A 25325-nucleotide genomic window follows, 5' to 3' on the forward strand; every position below is an offset into this window, starting at 1 on the left:
AGCTGGGTTGCGGCGATTGAGCCCGTCAGTGCCACGTTACACTGACAAGCTTCTCCCTGGAATTGAAGTTATATGTAAGCCCAATATATTCTTTGAATTCCCAGTGAGACAATGGCACTATATGGCAGTAGCAAAAATAGTGGGTGTATATAGCCCCAATTCTATTGCTAGGGGACTTGCAGGGTATTTCTGGGGTGAAGGTGGGGGGGCACACCGTTGGAACGGGTATCGGGGCTATATATCGGGTATACGGGAATACACTGTCAGTGTATTCCATTCAGGATCCGCGGAAAGCTGGGTTGCGGCGATTGAGCCCGTCAGTGCCACGTTACACTGACAAGCTTCTCCCTGGAATTTAGCTCTTATAAGAGCTGTTGGTTGTCTTCTCCTTCCTATCCTAGCCTGTCCCTGCCTACCCAGAATCTAAGCCCTAGCTAACTGGACGGAAACCTCTGTCCCCGGTGAATTGCAAGCTCAGAATGACGCGAAGCTGGGCGTCGCTGTTCTTTTAAATTAGAGGTCACATGTTTTCGGCAGCCAATGGGTTTTGCCTACTTTTTTCAACGTCACCGGTGTCGTAGTTCCTGTCCCACCTACCCTGCGCTGTTATTGGAGCAAAAAAGGCGCCAGGGAAGGTGGGAGGGGAATCGAGTAATGGCGCACTTTACCACGCGGTGTTCGATTCGATTCGAACATGCCGAACAGCCTAATATCCGATCGAACATGAGTTCGATAGAACACTGTTCGCTCATCTCTATAGGTTTTAATTAAGGATTAATGTAGGATAAGTAATGTATGTGCACAATAACTCAGCAGAATAGTGAGTGCAGCTGTGGAGTGTAATACAGGATATAGCTAAGAGTAAGTAATATATTTAGGTATATTTATTATGTCTTGCATGTCATCCTTGTAGATGGCGTGAAATTTTTTTTTGCAGTAATTGGTGGTTTGACAATTTTTTTTTTACTTTTTTACTTTTGTGTCTTTCACCAGTTCAGTAAAAAGAGTTTGTGGCTAGGGTGGGGCCATAGGCCCTACTATATTTATCAACATTTACTCCATAAATCTAGCATAAATGAAGTGTGAAATGTATGTGCCAGCTATGAGTACAATTCCCCTCAGCTGAATAGTGAGTGCAGTTTATGGATGGATGGAGAGTATGGTGTTGTCTGGTCTTCATACATTTTTCTATATGACATGTTCACAGGGGATTCTTTTGCTGTCACTGCGTTCACATAATTGATCTGGACCTGCTGTCAGCATTCACACAGTGGGCATTGATTATCAGAAACCTCATTGATTTCCAATAACCTGTATTTATGCTGAAGTTCCTCACTTGTACTGCTGCTCAGTGTTGACTAGCCTGCAGAGATCATGGTATCTTGGTGCACATCATGCCCCTGTACCAGCTGTGGCTGCTGAAATTACAGGGTAACATCATGTTTCAGGCCAAAACTTCATAGACCGTTGAGTAAATACATTTCTCTGCTTCATCTTTGTTCTTGTGCTTATAATAAGTTATATAATGTCTTATACTCTAGTCACATCCAAAGCATACTGGATTATTATCTTTCTGTAATAATCAACTGAATCACTTCCAGTTCACCCCAGTATAAATGAATTAAAGTAGATCTCTTAAAAGTAGCGCAAAGGAAATGTGAAGCAGTTGCCCTTTAGAAAATGGAAGTGATAACCTCAGTGTTTGCCAAGGACAACTAGTTCAGTTTTAATTTTAGCAAATGTGATACATCTCCCCCATTATATTTACCAGTAATCTTCAACTGTATAACCATGGACAAGTCCCTGGAAATCATGTATCCTCCTTGGGATCCTGAACATTGTATCCCATTCCTTCTGTATGTAATGTCTCTTTTTTGTTGTTGTGTCCCAGGGAACCCCTATACAAGAGACCCCTGAACACTAGGCTCTATAGGCATTAGTATTATTGCAATGTGACTGTAGTATAAAACATGATCAAAGCTTTACTTAGCGTTATATTTAGGTTGGGCCTGTTCGTTGACATCTTTGATCTGGACTAGTGTTTATTTGCTACTGAGCAGCACCACAAGTTAGCAGAGCAGAGGTTAGTTTATCAAGCCTCAGATCCCCAACGCATATTGTCAGTGATATAACATGTGCACGGAAGTGTCCTGCCTGGCCGCTTGTAAGAGGGTTTGATGCTTGATAAATGAGCCCTGTCAGCTGAACTATTGCATTATAATGTTATAATGATTGAGCTTACATGACTGTTCACAAGAATATTATGTGCTGTGATGCAGTTAGGACTCTTCAAGGGGAGGTCTATAGACAGTGACTACTTTTTGCTCAGTTCTTTGTGCAGCATCAGTCAAAACTCCTAAAGTATAGCTCTATCTGTGGGCACCATATTACATTTGACAGCAACATATATTCTGAAATACTATTTTTTTTTATTGGCACATCCTGATTCTGAATCATGTCTACTGATTTCTTGTTAGCACTGACTTCACATCTCCGATTACCCCGCTGGATCAGTGCATCTCCCATTCATAATGTGCTATTGTGCAATGTCCTCATATACTTCATGGTATACTAGTATACAGTATTACAAATCCTGCAGCAAAGTCACTCCAATATGGTTGACATAGTTTTGAAGGATATGGCTAATATTTCCTTCCTCTGTCAATTAAAGTGGTCTTTATGTATATGGGAAGTGTAAAACATGATATCACTGAGGATCAGTAGAGGGATTTAGCATCTAAGTGATGATATTTAGATGTAAATAGAGATATGGTGATCATGGTTGGAACTTGACTTAAGGGCCACTGTCCAGTCTTACGTATGTAAGGTGTAATAATTGTAGAATGGAAATTTCTGCAACTCTCCTCACTGTTTTTAAGATATCTGCTTACTACCAGGGAATTACAGCCTTTGTTGTTTACTTCCAAATGAGGAAACCCAGTCCTGACCTAGTCCTGCTCACACTGCATTCTGTTATCATCTGAATATATCCAGTCTAGGTAATCCTTTGTGATCCAGGTTGATGCAATGGGGATATTTGATTAAGATCGGCATTTCTTCTTCTTTGCATTATTTAATAGGTGACATTAGGAGCAATCATTTCTAAAGGTTTCAGCACCCAATATGTTCATTGGACTCTGCTGTTAGATGGGCACCTGTTAAAGAATGCAAAGAGTTGGAGGTGGTGAATGATCCTCTTTAATCTATTTCCCTGACTGGCACAAGACGCACCTGCATTATTTAGGGGCTTTGGACTCTTAAAAAATTTGATTGCACTCCTGATTTCAGATACAACTCCCATCAGCTTGTAGTAGAGATCTAGTATATTTGCTGGGCTCAGGTGTCCTTACATTAGCCCACCTTGATCTAAGCCCTGTTCTGGCCACTTTAGTAAAAAGTGGAGTGTGGGTGCAAAACCAACAATGTGGAGCATTTTTAGTATCTTTGGCCATTATCCAATAATATGCTGTATTTGCACCAGCTAGTGTAGCTGAGTTAGTAAATATCCCCCAGTATAGATAAAATGCAGCACATAAGGAGTCTGATTTATGCTTCTGCATTGTGTAGCTCACAGAGGATTGTCCAGACCTTGGGTCCCCAGCTTGTATCTCTAGCTGCTGAGAGCTTCAGCTTTACAGCAGTTGGAGAGCCTTAGGGGGAGATTGTGCGTGCCGTATATGCTCCCATTGATTTCAATGAGAGCGTGGATCATAAACGCCGCGGCACGTTACTCCATGTGAACTCCCCCTTAGGTTAGAAACTATTGGTGTAGACCAGAGGTTCCCTGCAGGGTGCCTTGGAAACCCACCAGGGTCTGTAACATTTTGATTGGGAAGATGACCGCATTCCTTCATGAACATTATCTGCATCCTTAGGGCCTTTTTTTTGGTAAAAATTATTTGGTAGGGCTGATTTAAGAAGATTTTTTTTCCTGAGTGGCCCAGAGCCTGAAAAGGCTGGGAAACATTGGACTATATGGATTCTGTCAGGACAGGATTACAGCCTTTGTAAACAATAGTAATTGTCAGTAAGCACATGTTTTAAGATTGGAAGTAATTGTAAAACAGAGTCTGTTAGAAAGGTAAGACTGGACAGGGCATGTGTAAGTAAAGATGATTAATATAGATACAAGTGAGAGCAGAGTGTTGTGGACCTCCCCTTGAAGAGCAATCTCTAATCTTATTATTAATTATGCCATAAAATATTGAATTTTTGTAATACCGTTTAGAATTTGGTTGGTTTACACTTGTAAATGTGCTCAGTTATTAAATTCAGAAAATCTTATACTGATATGTTGACATTCACCTCTTGATAAACCTGGGAATGAAATGAATGCATATATTGATAATGATCATTAATGAAATGCAGGATGCCTTTTAAGGCCCCTTTAATGTGTCTTATGCTGAGCCTGAGGTTACAGACCTCCCTGGAGAGAAGCTATTCTGCCTGTGCCCCCATGACAACACTCCCTGCTCTTATGCTCTGTCAGCTTAGTGCTCCCATTCAGTAATAATATAAAAGTACAATCCAATTTATTCTTTCATTTTTCTAATTTGTGCTAGAAAAATCAAAAGTGAATTGTGAATTGGTTGCTACAAAGCCCTTTCTGTCTATGAGAACACTAAGCTGAGCCAAGGACAATATGTGTGGTCATGAGGACACTGGCATTATTCTCACAGGGAGTATGCAAATACAGTTCCTGGTAATAGCATGGGTACCGTATTTTTCGGACTATAAGACGCACCTAGGTTTTAGAGGAGGAAAATAGGGGGAAAAAAATTTAGAAGCAAAAAAAATGGTAAAATATTTAATATATGGGAGTTGTAGTTTTGCAACAGTTGCAAGGCCACATTAACAGGTGACCCTGCAGCTGTACGGAGATGCATAGAGCATTTTTTTTGCGGGGCCAGATATACTTTTTAGTTATACCATTTTGGGGAATGTCTATTGCTTAGATCACCTTTTATTTAAATCAGAGGCAAAATGGTGAAAAAACCCCACGGCGGTTTGAAAAATATCAGTAGAGCGGGCATTTTCGGACACAGGGATACCTAATGTGTATGTGTTTCACAATAATTTTCTACTTTTATATGTATTCTAGGGAAAGGAGGTGATTTAGAAGTTTTATTTATTTTATTTTCTAATTGCGGGCATTAGCTTTGGGCCTCCGCCTATAGCCGAGACCCGGTTGCTATGGCGACCGCTCTGCAGCAGAACAGCCACCATTATTCTTACAGACCCAGCATCCCGGCAATAGAACGGGATGCTGGCTCCTGTCACTGCAGGAAGCCAGCAGCGGCAGGAACATGGCGAACTCCACCACATTCGGACTATAAGACGCACCCTCATTTCCCCCCCAGATTTTTGGGGAAAAAAGTGCGTCTTATAGTCCGAAAAATACGGTATATTTAATGTAACACATGTCAGGTTCTTAAATTAACATAAAGGGGCTTTAAAGAGACCGGGTCTCTGGTTCTCCTTTACACTTGTATTGTGTATTGAATACATTTTACAAAGGATGCTGGTCAGGATATTGTTACCAAAGCACCTTTAAAAGGATGATAATATTGCGTATAACCTCAAGCGGCCCATGGGGCTTACTATTGGTGGTTTTGCAAAGTTTCTTGAAAACTTAAAGTGTATACTCATGCAATATACGGATTATATATAAAAATGATCTCCATAAACAGTAGAGTCACTTTGTAAGTACTTTGCATTAGTTACCTTGTACATATCCTGATATACAGTCTGCATTATACTACAGTTACCATTCTGCTGATGTAGTTACTGTCTACATACCGTACATTATATTATTTATCTTTCACAGTACTGACCCACAATTACAGCCTGTATTATACTCTAGAGCTACATTCACTATTCTACTTGTGGAGACACTGTGTACACACATTAGTTATCCTGTACTGATCCTGAGTTTGTCAGATATACTCCATAGCTGCATTCACTATTCTGGGGGAGCTTTAGAGTATAATAGAGCTTGTAACTCAGGAATAGTACAGGGTAAGTAATGTAATGTATTCAGTGACATCACTAGCAGAATAGGGAGTGCAGCTCTTGAGTATAATACAGGATACTCAGGATCAGTTATGTCATGTACACAGTGGGAATGATTTGTCATGTCTTGGCCACATGGCATACAAGGCATGAAAAGTTGCAATTTGTTATTTTTTTTAAAAAGTGAGTGGATGGTGGGAACAATCTAGGTGGCTCAGGCAGGGACGCCTTGGCCCATGAGATTAAGGCTGGGTTCACACAGAGTTTTTTGGTCAGGAATTTGAGGCGGAATCCACCTCAAAATCCTCCACCAAAAAATGCCTCACAATAGAGTCCTATGTAGCGTTTTTCTTTTCCCATTAGCGGAAAAAAGAAGCGACATGACCATTCTTCAGGCGGATTCCGCCTGAAAAAACCAACAGCAGTATTCAGACCCCTTTAAATTTTTCACTCTTTGTTTCATTGCAGCCATTTGCTAAAAGTAAAAAAGTTCATTTTATTTCTCATTAAAGGGGCTCTATCACCTAATTTCAGCAATATGAGATAGACAGACATATTGCTGAATAGTCTTTAAAAAGGCTATTCCAGCCCCGCTAATAATTTTATAAAAGAGCAGCCCATTGTTAAGTTTAACCTAAAAAACGTATATGTAAATCATACTTACAATGTACGGTGGGCGTTTCATGCACCCCTCCACGTCATCCATCTTTGACGCCCTCCTCTGGTTTCTTCTCGATGAGACGTCCTCCTTCTTTTGCGATTTTCCGCCTCCATCTTCCTTTCTTCCGGCAGTTTTCATTGAAATCTCCTGAGAACTACACAAAAATGGCGCCGGAGCGGAACGCATGCTCCGGCGCCATTTTGTGTAGGTTAAACTTAACAATGGGCTGCTCTTTTATAAAATGATTAGCAGGGCCGGAATAGCCTTTATAAAGTCTATTCAGAAATATGTCTATCTCATATTGCTGAAATTAGGTGATAGAGCCCCTTTAATGTACACTCACTCAGCACCCCATCTTCACAGAAAAAAACCCTGAAATGTAGAAATTTTTGTCAATTTATGAAAAAAGAAAAACTGATATCACATGGTCATAATTATTCAGACCCTTTGCTCAGTATTGAGTATTTGCACCTTTTTGAGATAGTACAGTCATGAGTCTTCTTTGGAATGATGCAACAAGTTTTTCACATCTGGATTTGGGGATCTTCTGCCATTCTTCCTTTCAGATCCTCTCCAGTTCCGTCAGGTTGGATGGTGAACGTTGGTGGACAGCCATTTTCAGGTCTCCTCAGAGATGCTCAATTGGGTTGAGGTCAGCGCTCTGGCTGGGCCAGTCAAGGATGGTCACAGAGTTGTTCTGAAGCCACTGCTTTGTTACTTTAGCTGTGTGCTTAGGGTCATTGCCTTGTTGGAAGGTGAACCTTTGGCCCAGTCTGAGGTCCAGAGCACTCTGGAAGAGGTTTTCTTCTAGGATATCTCTGTACTTGGCCACATTCATCTTTCCTTCAAATGCAAGCAGTCGTCCTATCCCTGCAGCTGAAAAACACCCCCCATAGCATGATTCTGCAATCACCATGTTTCACTCAGGGGTGAACCTGGGCTTTCTGCCGCCTGAAGCGGACGTAAGAAGGCCGCCCCCCCCCCCCCCCCCGGTCGCAAGAAAGGGGCAGGGTCGAGCGGAAAGGGGGCAGGGTCGAGCGGAAAGGGGGCGGGGTCGAGCTGAAAGGGGGCGGGGTCGAGAAGAAAGGGGGCGGGCCGAGCATAGCGAGCGGCATTCGCAGGCAGAGAGCAGGCAGGGAGAGGACCTGCTCTCTGCCTGAGTGTGAGGGGCGGCCGCTGGAGCAGCGCTGCGTCCAGCAGGGCCACCCCAATACACCGCTCGCTTCCCGTGTCGGGCTGCAGACACGGTGACGCTAAGCCAGTCCAGGACAGCTTGTCCTGGACTGGCTTAGGTCAGCAAAAATGCCGCCCTCCCGAGGCCCTGGCATAGCGCCGCCTGAAGCGGTCGCTTCAGGTCGCCTCATGGGAGGTGCGGCGCTGGTTTCACTGTTGGGTTTGTATTGGGCAGGTGATGATCAGTGCCTAGTTTTCTCCACATATACTGCTTAGAATTAACTCCAAAAAGTTCAATCTTCGTCTCATCAGACTAGAGAATCTTATTTCTCATAGTTTGGGAGTCCTTCATGTGTTTTCTGACAAACTCTATGCGTGCTTTCATATGTCTTGCACTGAGGAGAGGCTTCCTTCGGGCCACTTTGCCATAAAGCCCCGACTGGTGGAGGGCTGCAGAGATAGTTGACTTTGTGGAACTTTCTTCCATCTCCCTACTGCATCTCTGGAGCTCAGCCACAGTGATCTTAGGGTTCTTCTTTACCTCTCTCACCAAGTCTCTTCTCCCACAATTGCTCAGATTGGCTGAACAGCCAAGTCTAGGAAGAGTTCTTGTTGTCCCAAACGTCTTCCACTTAAGTATTAGCGCTAGTTCACACGGAGGCAGGGAGGCGGATTTTGACAGCGGATTTCGCCTCAAAATTCGCCTCCATACAATGGTGGTCTATGGAGACCACTAGCATTCTTTTTTCCGCTTGCGGAAAAAAGAAGCGAGCTGCCCTTTCTTCAGGCGGAAGCAACCTCTGGTTTCGGCCCATTCATTTGAGCCGACTCCAGAGGGGGAAACCGCAACGGTCGTGGCAGGCGGGTTTTGACCCGAGAGTGACGCGGCTCCCCGCGTCATTCCCGGTGCCAAAATCCGCCCCACCTGCCCCCGTGTGAACTAGCCCTTATGGAGGCCACTTTGCTCTTAGGAACCTTGAGTGCTGCAGAAATTCTTTTGTAACCTTGGCAAGATCTCTGCCTTGCCAAAATTCTGTCTCTGAGCTCCTTTTGCAGTTCCTTTGACCTCATGATTCTTATTTGCTCTGACATGCACTGTGAGCTGTGAGGTCTTATATAGACAGGTATGTGCCTTTCCTAATAGAGTCCAATCAGTTTAATTAAACACAGCTGGACTCCAATAAAGGAGTAGAACCATCTCAAGGAGGATCAGAAGGAAATGGACCTCATGTACGCTAAATATGAGTGTCACAGCAAAAGGTCTGAATACTTTTGACCATGTGATATTTCAGTTTTCTTTTTTAATACATTGGCAAAAATATCTACATTTCTGTTTTTTTTTCTGTCAAGATGGAGTGCCGAGTGCACATTAATGAGAAATAAAATTAGCTTTTTTTGCTTTTAGCAAATGTCTGCAATGAAATAAAGAGTGAAAAATTTAAAATGGACTGAATACTTTCCGTACCCGCTGTATTCATAATAAATGGAGTGATTAGAAGGATAATCTATTGTTAATATAGCTAGGGGAACTATCCCCCCCCCCCCATCCTTATATAATAGTTCCACTAGGGTTATTAACAATAAATCCTCCATATAAATAGCCCCCTGCCCTTATAAATTACACTGAAATTATTAAAACTACTCCCTGTTAGTAAATATGTGCACCCCCCTTATTAGTAACAAAGCCATTTAATTTCTCAGGAAAATAAGAACATTTTTACTTACCTTACCACGCTCCACCGCTGAAACCTGAGACTGAAGTCTCTCTCTGCTTGTGACCTCTGGAGTAGGACCTGCGCACGGGGCACGATGGCATCACGACATCACGCCTCGTGCGTAGGTCCTACTCCGTCTTCTATGCAGTGATCTATGTAAGAGCAGGGACTACAGCTCCCTGCTCTATAATATATGTCCATGTCCACAGTATTTCGTGCATAGCATGCCAATACACTTGTAACTAGGGCTCTCCTGATCCAGATCATCAGACCAAAGGTCTGGTTCTGTGGATCCCAGGGCCCCTTTGGAGCCAGAGCCCCTAACGCCCCCTATTGCCGGCCCTGAAGAGGATATATATATTTTATGATGAGAGGATAGGGAAATCAGGCTTGGTAACTTGGCAAAGAAGACACCTTTTAGGCTGGGGCCCCACGTGGCGTTAACGCTGCAGCAGAAAAAAACTGAATTTTATAGTAGATCAACACATTACGTAAAAATACACACAGCGGTTTTGAAAATCGCAGAATGTCAATTATACTTATGGAAACAATTTCCTTATAGGTATAATGGAAGCAGAAAGTCACTTTCATTTACTGTGAAAAGCACTGTGGGAAAAACTGCAGTGCATTGCGTTCACGTTTTTTTTTCCCACAGCATTTTTGCTGCGGCTCGCTACATGGAGCTTTAGCCTTAGAGTTGATCTGATTTACATGTATATATGATCATTACAAGGAACTGACACAATTTATTTATTTATTTTACAGAGGTTTAACAGAGGTTCGGGGGACATTTGTTACGTGTGGAGGAAAGGTTATTAAAATTCTCTATGGGAAGAGTTATATTATAAGACTAGTCAACTTATGGCATACCCTGCCCCAAGATGTATAATTGGCAGGTACTATAGTATGTTGTTTCCACATGCCAGTGCGAGCTGAACTGCACTCACCCAACCTGTAATATTGGTGATTGTGAATATTGCATCATTTGTTCCAGGCAAGTCTATGGGACAACTGCTGCAGTGCTCACAACCGTTGAGTGAGTAAACACTACAGCTTGTGCTGTGCAGAGAAACAGCTGATCAGCAGGGGTCCCAGCAGTCAAACATACCCATCTAAAATGTATGTCCTATCCTATGGATAGGACAACGATTTGGAAAAGCTGGATAACCCCTTTAATCAAGTGAGTGCAGCTCTGGAGTATAATACTGGATGTAACTCAGGATCAGTACTATATAAGTAATGTAATGTATATACACAGTGACTCCACCAGCAGAAAGTGAGTGCAGCTCTGGAGTATAATACTGGATGTAACTCAGGATCAGTACTATATAAGTAATGTAATGTATATACACAGTGACTCCACCAGCAGAAAGTGAGTGCGGCTCTGGAGTATAATACTGGATGTAACTCAGGATCAGTACTATATAAGTAATGTAATGTATATACACAGTGACTCCACCAGCAGAAAGTGAGTGCAGCTCTAGAGTACCATACAGGATGTAACTCAGGATCAGTGCTGGAACGGAATGCACATAGTGGCTCCACTGTTTATTTGGATTTATTGTATATATAATATGTATAAAATTGAGCATACGCTTTGAAGAATTATGGTCCTTTTAAAGGGATTTTACAGGATTAACTCACGATATTATTCAGTGACATTCATTCAGCACAGAAATGATATTGTGTGACTAGTTAGCCAACTATGAAGGTGTCAAGTTAACAAAATAGTGTTTGTATTGTTAAAATAATCTGTTTCCTCCCCAAACATGGACAATGTTAAATTATAAGCGCATAATCCGCCATTGCCATTAGCTCCACCTATGCTACAAATCATCAATTATATCTTATTTTTCAAAGCTTCCTCCCAGTAGCTTAGTGAACATTTTTGGAAAGAAATATGATTTCTTAATCCATGTGCCTGTTGAAACCTCATTATGTCAGATGATACTGATGGAATGTCATGAAACAGTATCATAAAATACATACAGACATTATTTTGGTGCAATAAACATGTGTTTTTTAAGAAAAACTAAAACCTCTTAACAAACTCACATGTTTATTACTGGCTAAAAACATGTTTCTGGAAGTGCCACACCTATATTTTACAGGGTTTGATTTACACAGACGTCAATGGATCAAGACCTTAAAATAACAAAGACAAAAAAAAGCAAAAACAATAAAGAAGAAGATAGAAAGTAACCATTGCACTGTTTGAAATTGTAGAACTATGAAGTGATTGGATGATCAGATTGACCAGCTACCCATCGGGTTTTGGATTTTTACAAAGCATGGGTGCCTGCAAAGCATGGGTGTGACACTGAAACATGCATCCTTATAGTTTTGCTCCTTATGAACCAGATAACACATGAGATGCAATGAGAATGTTGAGCAGAAATGAAAAATAATAAAATAAAAACAAAATAGAGAAATACATTTTTTTTCCAATTTCCTCTTGTCGAGCGTGAAAGTGAAGAGATCTAGTCTAGAGCCTGGCACCAGATTGGTAGGCATTGCATCTAATGTGGCGCGTATCTGGTGTTTTATTCTTTGTTTTACAGTGTCATTTCAATGTAATGTGCTGTTTTTTTGTGTCTTTGTTGTCTCTTTTTTTTCTTTGTCCCCTCAACAGCATTTTGTCCCGGTCAGGCAAGAAGGAAAATCAAGATGCCGCCAATTTGACAGTGCCCATGACTATGTGTCTTTTTCCTGTGCCATTCCCACTCACTCCATCTCTAAGACCACAGGTCAGTTCCATCAACCCTACTGTTACTCGCTCCCTCCTTTACAGCGTCCTGCGAGATTCTCCATCAGAACGAGGCCAACAAAGTCGAGATGCTCAGTTATCAGAGTACCCTTCATTGGACTATCAGGGGCTTTATGTGACTCTGGTGACCCTGTTGGATCTAGTCCCATTGCTTCAACATGGACAACATGGTAAGAAAATACTTTTTTACATTGCAATTATTATCTAGAAGGGGCACAGGCTGCACAGTTTGGGGGAACAGAGTAAATATGTAATTCTACAATCTGTAGAGCTAGAAGCCAATTTTCCTTATTTGAGAGGAAAAATTCCTTCCCGACATCAAATCTGGCAAGCAGAATAAATTCCTTGATCAGTGACCCATCCCTAGTAATCTAGTAACTAGAACCTGTAATATTGTTACACTGCAGAGATATGGAATAAAGTCTGAGGGTGAGGAGACCCCTGTGAATTTTTTTGTGGTATTCTTTCTTTCCTTCTGGCAGGTAAAGAGTAAACCACCTGAACACTTCCCATATGAGTATTTTCCCATTAGCCAGACTTTGGAGTGCTTAGTCCTGTAGGCTTTTCTGTGAGAGTCCCATGGGCTTTTCCATTGAGAGTCCTGTGACTTTGCCATGCAAGTCCTGCAGGTGTTGCTATGAAAGCCCTGTGAGCATTGCTGGACCTTGCATAGGTTGTCACACAGAAGAATGTGGTCTCTGTTTTATTTTTATAGTCGCCGTTGCTGCAGCATTTTCCAATAGTGGTCAGTTTGTGTGATGACTTTGCAGAAAGCTGCCAACTTGAATGATCCTCCAAACAGCTTGTTATGACCTATGGATCAAAGTGACCTTATGGGCGCATATGGGGTGTTTGAGTATCTTGCCTATATTAACATCTTAAGGCTAAGGCCCCACTTTGCGGAAACACAGCTTTTTTTGTTGCAGATTTTGCTGCAGTTTTTTGAGCCAAAGCCAAGAATAACTACAAAAGGAATGGAAAATATAAGGGAAGTTCTTATACTTCTCCCTTCTGCTCAATCCACTCCTGAATTTGGCTCAAAAAACTGCAGCAAAATCTGCAACAAAAAAAAGCTGCGTTTCTGCAATGTGGATCCTTAGCCTAACAGTCACATTAAAATAGTAAAAAACCCTTTTTTAGAATTTATGATTGTAGTAAATATTAATGGCACGTAACTCTGGTGCCTTATGGGAATTTTAACCCTGTAGCTCTCTAATGCCTTTTAGCCTTAGAGCAGTAACATTTTACTTCCCTCTGTGTTCTAGAGGGAACTTTTACATTTTGTTTTAATGCAGTTTTATTAGGCCTTGTATTCTATTTTTTGGGCTTGGGAGGGCGGATATAGGGGAAAAACAGCAATTTTGCCATTATTTTTAAAGATTTTTTGTATGGCATGCACAGCGCTGTATAAATAATATGTTGACCTTCTGTAAGGGTAAGTTCACATGGGGAGCGGAAGGGCAGATTTTGGCACTGAGAGTGACACGGGTTCTGACAGTCGGGCTTCCCCCTCTGGAGTAGGCTCAAATGAATGGGCCGACCCCGGAGGTTGCTGCCGCGAGGCGGACGCCATGGCTCAGCGAGCTGTGGAATCTGCCTGAAGAAAGGACAGCTCACTTCCGCTCACGGAAAAAAGATCGCTAGCGGTCTCCATAGATTGCCATTGTGAGGGGGCGGATAGTGATGTGGATTCCATAATCCCCTCTGTGCCCGTGTGAACTAGCCCTTAGGGCCACCACAATAATGACCACACCAAATTTATATAGTTTTGCTTTTCATTTTATTTTTTCACTACTTTTGCACAATAAACCTTTTTTTTTCCCAGAAAATAATTTTGTTTTTGTGTCGCAATATTCAAAGACCTGTAATATTTTTTTTTTTTTTTTTTAGCAATGTGGCTGTGTGAGGATTTTCTTTTTTTTGCCGGATGCTTTCTCATTGTTATTGGGACATTGAAAAAGTGACTGTTTGAACAGAACAGAAAACATCAATTCTGGCATCAGAATATTACAATTAGCGTTTTTATTATATAGAATAAATACTGTGCGAATTGTCATTTATGTGTCCGCACAAATCATGCAGAGAGAAAAGTACTGGAAGCATGATGTAGTGATACCAATTGTGGGTATCACAAAAAGGGAAAACAAATGCCTATTTTGACTTTTTCTGTAAAATTAGCTGGTTTAGCATTGACTTCAGCATGTAAGGGGTCAAATGGCCAGTTGTAGAAATGGAGGGCATCCAGAATCCTGAAAAATTCAATAACTTTATTTAGGACACGTAGGTAAGGCCAAAATCCAAATAGCCAGCTTGTTTTGAGTAAGTAACACGCTCTTAGTTATGACATTACACGCTCCAGACATGTAGGCTACTTAGAGATTGTCTTTTCTCTGTGTCCTTAATAAAAATATTGGATTTTATTTCGGGCGCTGCATGCCCTCCATTTCTACAGTTGGATGGCAATCCTGTGTCTGCATAGGGAGATTTTTCTCACTCCAGGAAGGACTAGGTGATCGGTTCCTTCCATTTTGTACGTGCTTTGGTTAAATGGTCTGAGGAAGCAACAGCCTCGCTAGGCACAGAACAGTCATTAAATGAACAGATGTTCCTCTAATCACTCCAAAATGAGACCCCAATATTTGACAAAAACAGAAAAGGTATTCTTCCTGATTGATGAGGTTGGGGGGAGGTTATGTTATGAACAAAAGTCAAATGGTACCCTTTCCCCTGGGAACATCCAAAATCTTTCTCCTGTACCTGAACAACTAGCTGAAGTAAGAGCTACGAGTATATGCAGCTCTCACTTCAAGCAGTGATAACTCTGGTTCTACTGGGGCTACCAGCATCGCTGCTCTAGCCACTGTGACCCCAAATCTAGAGCAGTCTTAGGTCATTTCTCTCTCTGCAGTTTCATTGTTACTTATTTTTTATGAAGGGACGCCTGAATACAGAAAACCCATCAAAACGTGAGGATTTGATGGGTTATTGCTGTGCTGGCAATCAAAATGACCCTTTTCCCATGGCTGGTCACAGTATAATGATTTAATTAAAGTGTCGGCTTTGTTTTTCACTAACCATATGTCGTTCCTATTTCCAGATCTGGGACAATCTATATTTTATACAACCGCTTGTCTGTTGCCGTTTCTGAGTGATGATATTTTAAGCACTTTACCCTATACCATGATCTCTACCTTGGCCACATTTCCTCCTTTTCTTCACAAAGACATCACCGAGTATCTCAGTACATCATTCTTACCCATGGCGATATGTAAGTAGACCCATACGTTCCAGGTTTATATTGAGTTTTGCTGTCTGCCTCATTATTGATAGAGAAACATTGGTGTGAGTACACAGGACCCAGAGGTAGGAGCTGCATCCACGCTCACATAGGAGTATGAGAATGCCCAAACAATTGTCTGAAACTAAAGTAACCTATGCATTGTAGGTGGCGGCCCCGTTAAGGAATTTTCTTTGAGGCCTCAGTCTTGATTAGCAAGATGCAGAGAAGACTTCTAAATTGCTATCTTTAAACTAACACTCCAACACTTTTTTTTAAAATCTATTCAAGGTAGTTAAAAGTCTCCCTTTAACAGATTTCATACGCTTTGGGAGGCATCAATTAACTAAGGGACATTTGACAAGGCCATGTCCAGACCAGGCAACACAGTCTGTATGATGGCCCCATTACCTTGTTCAACTGTGGCTCATCTGCAGTGATCTCCCAACAGCATAGTTAGGCCCTGTTCACATCTGCGTTCGGTATTTTGCTCAGTGAGTCCGATTGAGGATCCCCCAAACGGAAACCGATACGCATTAAAAAGCAGTTAGCTAAGAAACCACACGGACCCTATAGACTATAATGGGGTCTGTGTGGTTTCTCCTCAGTGTCTGCACGAATCATGCAGAGAGAAAAGTACTAGAAGCAGCACTTTCTCTCCGCATGTTTTGTGCGGAAACCGAACAGAAACCACAGAGACCCCATTATAGTCTGTGAAGTCCGTGTGGTTTAATAGTGAACCACTTTTTAATGTTTATAGGTTTCCGTTCGTGGGGGACACCAAGCGGACTCCCCGAACAGAATACTGAACGCAGATGTGAACCGGGCCTTATTGAAGTTGTGAGTTCCAAACCAACCCTGTTTTTTTTTTCGTTTCAGAATAAGTTTTAGTCAGATTTAATAGATGAACAAGAAAACCCCCAAAAATACAGAAAACAGCATAACAGGCACCATCGAAGAACAAATGTAGATGTAAATCAATATAGGCAATAAACGTATCACAGAGGACAAGGGGGAAGACAACCAGAAGGGAAGATGGGAGGGGGGGATAATCAGAGACCTTGCAGAATACAGTATTTATCCCTGGGGGACCAAACAGATTGGAACGCTTCCAATTTGTTGTTGAGGGTGGCAGTCAAGAATTTCAAGCTGACATCCTTCATATGAGCAATAAGAGCAGACTCCATAAGGTGTATGCATACTCTTCCAATGGAGTGCTACAAGTGTTTTAGCAGCAAAAAATGCTAAAAATATATTATTGAGGTGCTATTTTTTTCTAATATATTTTCTTACTATAGAGTCAATGTTCATCAAAGTTCATGCCTAAATTTAAAAAGTCATAATATATATAGAAAGGTTATATACAAAGAAAATATGGGGGAAAGAATGAGAAAAAAACAAACTAGGCTGTGACCGCCCCAGGCACATTTTCTGATTTCCTGGTGATGTCCTGTTTCGCTGTTTCCAGAGATCAACAGTACTTCTTTCTCCTCCCCCCTATACTCACAAACGCTCACTTCCTCACTGGGCATCGCTTCCTTAAAGTGAGCCAGAGCTGGCACCTGTGCAATAGAGCGCCTGCAGAAACAAACTAGAAGCAATGTTCTATTGCGCATGTGTGGCTTTTGCCGGTGTTCGATTGCACAGGCGCCAGTTCTGGATCCCAGGTGTAAGCAGAAGAGGGACAGCAGCAAGCCAAAGTCATCTCCAGGATGACTAGACAGGTAAGTATGATGGTGTGGGGAGGGGGTTGGGGGACTGAGTTAGTTAGCTAGTTAGTTAGATAGTGCTTGCATTCAGCAGGCTAGCTACGGAAACGGTGGCTGTGAGGACAGAAATGAGAGGGGGATCTGAGTGAACTGCAATTCATCATGGTAGTTGTAGGATAACACAGCAGGAAGCTACCCATGTAAACAAACGCTGAGGACATCAGAGAAAGGCAGAAATCACTAAAAACACTGCAAAAGATATTTGGGTGCACTTAATGTTATCAATGGATTAATAACAGACCTTTTTTAAAAAATAATTTTTTTTGCCCAGAAAACCCCTTTAAAACAGCAAAACTAGGCATTGCTCCACCAAACACCTCGGGTGAGAGACCAGGGGGGAAAGAGGGGGTTATAGAATATTGGTGTTAGAGGGGAAATCCAGCTTTGCAGTCCTTACTGAATTGAACTGGAAGAGTGCAGGACATTGACCTAGGGGTCCACAAGCGGGCCTGTAGGGAGGCTGTTGCCACCAATGTAGATTCCAATGATACCCGTTGGAGGTTGCTGTGTTCATGATGGATAGCACTTAGTTCAGAGAGCTGGATGGCTATATAATTAGAGATGAGCGAGTACTATTCGAAACGGTAGTTTCGAATAGCACGCTCCCATAGGAATGAATGGGAGCGGCCAGAGTGCAGGGGGTTAAGCAGCCGGACACCGGCCCCGGATGTGTGCCGGCTGCGTCCATTCATTCCTATGGGAGCGTGCTATTCGAAACTACCGTTTTGAATAGTACTTGTTCATCTCTATAATAATATGTACAGTGGGGCAAAAAAGTATTTAGTCAGTCACCAATAGTGCAAGTTCCACCACTTAAAAAGATGAGAGGCGTCTGTAATTTACATCATAGGTAGACCTCAACTATGAGAGACAAAATGAGAAAACAAATCCAGAAAATCACATTGATTTTGTAAGAATTTATTTGCAAATTATGGTGGAAAATAAGTATTTGGTCACCTACAAGCAATCAAGATTTCTGGCTCTCACAGACCTGTAACTTCTTCTTTAAGAGTCTCCTCTTTCCTCCACTCATTACCTGTAGTAATGGCACCTGTTTAAACTTGTTATCAGTATAAAAAGACACCTGTGCACACCCTCAAACAGTCAGACTCCAAACTCCACTATGGTGAAGACCAAAAAGCTGTCAAAGGACACCAGAAACAAAATTGTAGCCCTGCACCAGGCTGGGAAGACTGAATCTGCAATAGGCAACCAGCTTGGATTGAAGAAATCAACTGTGGGAGCAATAATTAGAAAATGGAAGACATACAAGACCACTGATAATCTCCCTCGACCTGGGGCTCCACGCAAAATCTCACCCCGTGGGGTCAAAATGATCACAAGAACGGTGAGCAAAAATCTCAAAACAACGCGGGGAGACCTAGTGAATGAACTGCAGAGAGCTGGGACCAATGTAACAAAGTGTACCATCAGTAACACACTACGCCGCCAGGGACTCAGATCCTGCAGTGCCAGACGTGTCCCACTGCTTAAGCCAGTACATGTCCGGGCCCGTCTGAAGTTTGCTAGAGAGCATTTGAATGATCCAGAAGAGTATTGGGAGAATGTCCTATGGTCTGATGAAACCAAACTGGAACTGTTTGGTAGAAACACCACTTTACGTGTTTGGAGGAAAAAGAATACTGAGTTGCATCCATCAAACACCATACCTATTGTAAAGCATGGGGGTGGAAACATCATGCTTTGGGGCTGTTTCTCTGCAAAGGGGCCAGGACGACTGATCCGGGTACATGAAAGAATGAATGGGGTCATGTATCGTGAGATTTTGAGTGCAAACCTCCTTCCATCAGCAAGGGCATTGAAGATGAAACGTGGCTGGGTCTTTCAACATGACAATGATCCAAAGCACACCGCCAGGGCAACGAAGGAGTGGCTTTGTAAGAAGCATTTCAAGGTCCTGGAGTGGCCTAGCCAGTCTCCAGATCTCAACCCTATAGAAAACCTTTGGAGGGAGTTGAAAGTCCGTGTTGCCAAGCGACAGCCCCAAAACATCACTGCTCTAAAGGAGATCTGCATGGAGGAATGGGCCAACATACCAACAACAGTGTGTGCCAACCTTGTGAAGACTTACAGAAAACGTTTGACCTCTGTCATTGCCAACAAAGGATCTATAACAAAGTATTGAGATGAAATTTTGTTACTGACCAAATACTTATTTTCCACCCTAATTTGCAAATAAATTCTTACAAAATCAGACAATGTGATTTTCTGGATTTGTTTTCTCATTTTGTCTCTCATAGTTGAGGTCTACCTATGATGTAAATTACAGACGCCTCTCATCTTTTTAAGTGGTGGAACTTGCACTATTGGTGACTGACTAAATACTTTTTTGCCCCACTGTATAAAAATGAGGAACCGATAGTCCACCCAGTCTCTTATGAAAATACACGAGACAATATTGTATATGCGGTCTTTTATAGGCCCAAAAAAGGTTAAATATCTCAATGTGCAGAGAATATAGGGAAGCAGAGGACTTGTGATATCACTAATAAGTAAATGATACACAGATTAATTCCAGACTATTTCTTATTACTGAGGGGGTGACACATTATGTACTTGGATGTAGTTATAACTGCACTCAGTTCTGGGGTCACAGGAGCCGTCACTAATAAGTAAGTGACTCACTGATTAATTCCAGGCTATTTCTCACTACTGTTGTGGGTGACACACTATGTACCTGGATGTAATTATAACTGCAGTCAGTTCTTGGGTCACAGGAGCCGTCACTAACAAGTAAGTGACAGACTAATTAATTTCAGGCCTTTTCTCATGACTGAGGCGGTGACACACATTGCACCTTGCTATAGTTATAACTGCCCTTAATTTTGGGGTATCAGGAAGTATCATTAATATGTAGTCAGTTCTGGGGTCACAGGAGGTAACACTAATAAGTAGTTGTTTAACACATTGATTAATTCCAAGGCTATTTGTTATTACTGAGGGGGTGACTATCTACTTGAATACCAATACCCGGGACCCCTGCTTATCAACTCTTTGAAGATACTTTGGTGCTTTTGCGAGTGCTGAAACTCCTTCACTATTTACATTGCACAGTATCTGTTTTATAATCACCATGCAATGTTATTACAGCTAGTAATAGTGCATGACTGCTATGAAGCAGATGCTGTGTGATGTAAATAAGAATGGGCCCCACACAGTGTAATGTGCTCCACAGTAACCTCACACAGTATAATATGCCCCACAGTGGCCTCTACACAATATAATATGCTCCTCAATGACCCCACACAGTATTCTAAGCTCCACAGTGACCTCACACAGTATAATATGCTCCACAGTGGCCCCCACAAAATATTATATGCGCCTCAGTGGCCCCCACACAGTATAATATGCTGCCCACAGTGACGCCCACATAGTATAATATATTGCCCATAGTGGCTCCCATACAATATAGTATGCTCCCCACAGTGGCCCCACACAGTTTAAAATGCTTCAAAGAGCCCCCTGGAGCCAATGTAAATTTAGATTTACTGACTGTGAACTGACTGACTGACTGGCTAATGAGGCCAGTAATAAAAAATAGCCTGGAAATAATCAGTCTGTCACTTGTTTATAAGGGAAAGCACTTGTAACCACAGAACTGAGTTCAGTTCACTTACAGAGTTTAGTACACTGTGTGGCATCACCTTTAAAGCGGTTTGCCACTTTCAGACCAATATTGAGAGACAAATGTTATGGTTTGCATAATAAAAAGTGGTACAATATTCCAATATACTTTCTGTATCCATCTCTCACAGTTTTCTAGATCTCTGCTTGCTGTCTTTCATTCTGCTTACTTCGAGTGGATGAAGCTCTGACCATGGTCATGTGATGGTCACACAGGTCCACTGTTCATTATAGTCACAGCACAGTAATCAGACATCTGCCTGGTAACCAGCTGTGCACCTGTGTGCTCATCACATAAGCATGGACCATAAATCACATGACCGTGGTTAACTAGAAGTAAAAGAATGAATGACAGCAGAAAACAGTATATTGGAAAATTGTACCACTTTTTATTATGCAAACCATAACATTTGTCTCTCAATATTGGTCTGAAAGTGGCCAACCCCTTTAATGAAATAACCAGTACAAATCATTGGATCAAGGGGGACCATACGGTGGCTCAGTGGTTAGCACTGTAGCCTTGCAGCGCTGGAGTCCTGGTGTTCAAATCCTGCCAAGGGCAAAAAAAACATCTGCAAGGAGTTTGTATGTTCTCCCTGTGTTTGCATGGATTTCCCACATACTGATAGGGAAAAATGTACATTGTGAGCTCTATGTGGGGCTCACAATCTACATTAAAAAAATAAATAAAAATCATTGGATCATGAAAAGACATCTAAAAAGTTTTTATTAACCATTATATATCAATGTCAACTTTTTAAAGATTTCTTCTTGCTGCCAATGAATAGAAATATTCACATTAACACATTGCTAAGAGACTAAAAAATTGGGAGTTGATCCTCCCACTGCCCAGGGAGACAAGATGAATGCAGGATGGGCGTGTCTAGTGATGATGCAGCAGTGCTCAGTAATAGAAGAAAACTCTGTGCTCCAATATCCTTATTTGAAAAAAGAATAAAAGCGCTTTTTCTCTGCATCCCTGGTGCTCTGAAACATAAGAAAGGTATCGTTTTTATTCTGCTAACAGAATCTACAGCACTATGGAAGTGGTTTAAAGTATCTGGGGGCAGAGATAGACTCCCTTTAAAAAGAAGCAATCACTTTAAGAGAACTTTTCAACACCTTTCCCAAATTCAGCTCATTGCATTATTTATTTGGTGTTGCTCCACTGATTTTGTCACAATTGGAATACTTTTTATAGATTCTGCCATTCTTGAGCAATAAGTGATCTTAGTTTTGACTCCTCATATGCTATTTAGGCTCTGTACTGACAGGATGGCGGTGTCAGGCAGGAGCAGGCAAGGAGTGTGATTCGGAGCTCTGACACTGGCTGCCTCTATTTGGAGCTCCGCACTGCTTGCCTGTTTCTGCCTTACACTGCCTACCTGATAGTATAGAGCCTAAATATCATATCAGGCGCCAAAACTAACAGCATTGATTCCTCAGGAACAGGAGCTAGAGAAAAAAATTCCAACTACACTGGAATCAGTAGAGCAGCACCTTTTGACAGAACTGGAGGTTGCACGGGCGGTGAAAGTCCTTTTTAAACATAAAGAACATTATGTGAGTTTTGCAAAGCTGCACTATTGATTACCCTGCAGTTTGGGATACACATTGTACATACTGATGCAGTACTATCCAAACATGCCACATTACATTACCGCAGATTTCATGATTCTACATTATTTAGTTTCACTGTAACAATAATGTACCAAAGGAGTGATGTATATATAACAGAATATATCCAAGTGACACTGATTGACCTTTCTCCATTTTAGTGGGGTCTAGCAGGAGAGAAGGCGGTGTTCCTGCTCATGTCAACCTGTCTGCCTCCTCAATGCTTATGATCGCAATGCAGTATACATCAAACCCAGGTAAGAACCCTAAGGCCAGGGCCCCACGGGCCGGATACGACGCGATTTGCCGACGACAGAAACCATACCATACCAATATCATTACCATACATTGCATAGGGGCTGTGCTTGTTTTTGCAGCCTCAGTCCATTCATTTGATGCAAGGATGCAGTAATGCTTATAATCACCTCTGCTTCTGTAAACAACTGATTTGTTGGGGTTGCGCTTGTTAGACCACTACTTATCTCATATTGATGACCTATCCTTGTATAGATCATCAGTATGTAAAACTTTATAAAACCCTACATAGGCTGGGGGTTCCACGTGGCAGAAACGCTGCAGAAAACAACTTGTAGCCTGATATGGGGGGGTCTTAGCCTTAAAACCACTACTGCGTTTTTCACATGTTCACTGTATGGAAGTAGTAAGTTCTATGGTGCAGAATTATCAATCCTGTCGAATGTTTAGACAATGTGTACTTGGTCCAATCAGTCTAATGATGCACCAAATTCATCAAAGTAGTTCATGTGGTATGTTAAATTTGATGCATCATTAGACTAAGTGTTATGTTTAACATCATATCAGAATACTTTGTGCCAAATATTTTGTGAACATTTAACCATTTTAAGCTGTACCTCTTCCCCTTAGCCTCAACTTTTTCCAGCTAAGGTTCACGAGTGAGGTGTCATGTGTTTAAAACCTATAATGTAGTGGAATCTCAAAACAAAAAGGAATAACGACACTGAGCAACCATAGTGTAGTAAATCCTACAATGGGAAATGTCCTAATAAGTTGTGAACGCTCACCTTTAATGGTTGTGAATCAAAGTCACAACTCTGTATTCACATGTATAACCGGAGTGTCCACCTCGGGTTCAGCAGCAGTAATCCCAACACCTCAAAGGATGTTCGTATGCAGAGAAGAAAGGACCAAGTCTCAGATTTGGTAACAATCTGGGAAATAAGGAACTGCGCTCCCCTTCTTAGTTTGGTAAAAACGGTTTTATTAATGGTAAACTCACACACAACGCGTTTCGGGCGTCCAACTACGCCCTTCCTCAGGTGCAATAGTTTCAGGTTCTATTCCCAATCCTCACTCCTTCCAAAAACTTATGTTCGCTCTGCATCTCTGCTAAATCTGTCATACGATCTCAAGATGGACTGACGCTCACTGATTCACCAAATTACACTTTTCCTTTGATGTCTTCTGAAAATGGCGCCAGAACCATCCCGCTGAGCACCGCAGTAACAATTCTGTGCGGAAACCACTGACGTCCTCTCTCTGGTTCCGGCCGATGACGTGGCATTGCTGTAACAATTCCGTGCGGAAACCACTGACGTCCTCTCTCTGGTTCCGGCCGATGACGTGGCATTGCTGCTGATGGGCCCATCAGCAGCAATGCCACGTCATCGGCCGGAACCAGAGAGAGGACGTCAGTGGTTCCCGCACGGAATTGTTACTGCGGTGCTCAGCGGGATGGTTCTGGCGCCATTTTCAGAAGACATCAAAGGAAAAGTGTAATTTGGTGAATCAGTGAGCGTCAGTCCATCTTCAGATCGTATGACAGATTTAGCAGAGATGCAGAGCGAACATAAGTTTTTGGAAGGAGTGAGGATTGGGAATAGAACCTGAAACTATTGCATCTGAGGAAGGGCGTAGTTGGATGCCCGAAACGCGTTGTGTGTGAGTTTACCATTAATAAAACCGTTTTTTACCAAACTAAGAAGGGGAGCGCAGTTCCTTATTTCCCAGATTGTTACCAAATCTGAGACTTGGTCCTTTCTTCTCTATAATGTAGTGGAAGGCATGTGCACCAATGCTTTCTGAAAAGTGACCTGGGATTATGTAGGTATTGTATGGTACTGTTATTTGGCACTCTGTAGTGCAATATTATTCAACATACACCGTGCTACCACCATACAGTTCCCTGATTGCATCATCATAGCTCCCAACTGTCCCGGATCTGGCGGGACAGTCCCAATTTTACACTGCCGTCCTGTCATCCCGGACAACACCTTAAGGTTTGTCCCGCTATGCCCCTGAAGTGTTTTGCTGTTAACAAACTTAGGGTAGGGTAAAGGTTAAATGGTAGATGCTAAATGCTAGTGGGCTAAACAACCTTTGATGACATCATGACCATGTGATCAGACTCTTGTGTGGGCGAAGCTATTCTGGATACTACAGGACAATGTGGTTGGTGTTACACAGAAAGTATAAGCTGCTGGAAACGGAGAATGATGGAAGGTAAGGAGGAGAAAAGAGACAGCATGTGTGAGGAAGAGGGGGGGAACTGGGGGCATATGTAGGGGGCAATTAATCTCAATGCAGATGAAGGGGGCAATTAAACTGAAGGAAGATGAAGTGGCAATTAAACTGGGGCAGATAAAGGGGACATTAAACTGGTGGTAGATGGAGGGGCAATTAAACTGGGGCAGGTGAAGGTGAGCATTAA

At 42.1% G+C, this 25325-nt stretch overlaps 1 protein-coding gene across 2 annotated transcripts in view; it reads left to right on the forward strand.

Annotated features, from left to right (window-relative positions):
• Positions 1 to 25325, forward strand: part of UNC79 (unc-79 subunit of NALCN channel complex) — a 138507-nt gene that overhangs the window by 28304 nt on the left and 84878 nt on the right. For both annotated transcript variants that reach the window (XM_075282435.1, XM_075282436.1), the window contains exons 3-5: positions 12194 to 12498; positions 15426 to 15596; positions 22798 to 22893. In XM_075282435.1, the coding sequence (XP_075138536.1) occupies positions 12194 to 12498; positions 15426 to 15596; positions 22798 to 22893 (572 nt within the window). The remainder of the gene's footprint in view (positions 1 to 12193; positions 12499 to 15425; positions 15597 to 22797; positions 22894 to 25325) is intronic.

This window comes from Leptodactylus fuscus, chromosome 7 (assembly GCF_031893055.1).
Source record: "Leptodactylus fuscus isolate aLepFus1 chromosome 7, aLepFus1.hap2, whole genome shotgun sequence".
Classification (NCBI taxonomy): Eukaryota; Metazoa; Chordata; class Amphibia; order Anura; family Leptodactylidae; genus Leptodactylus; species Leptodactylus fuscus.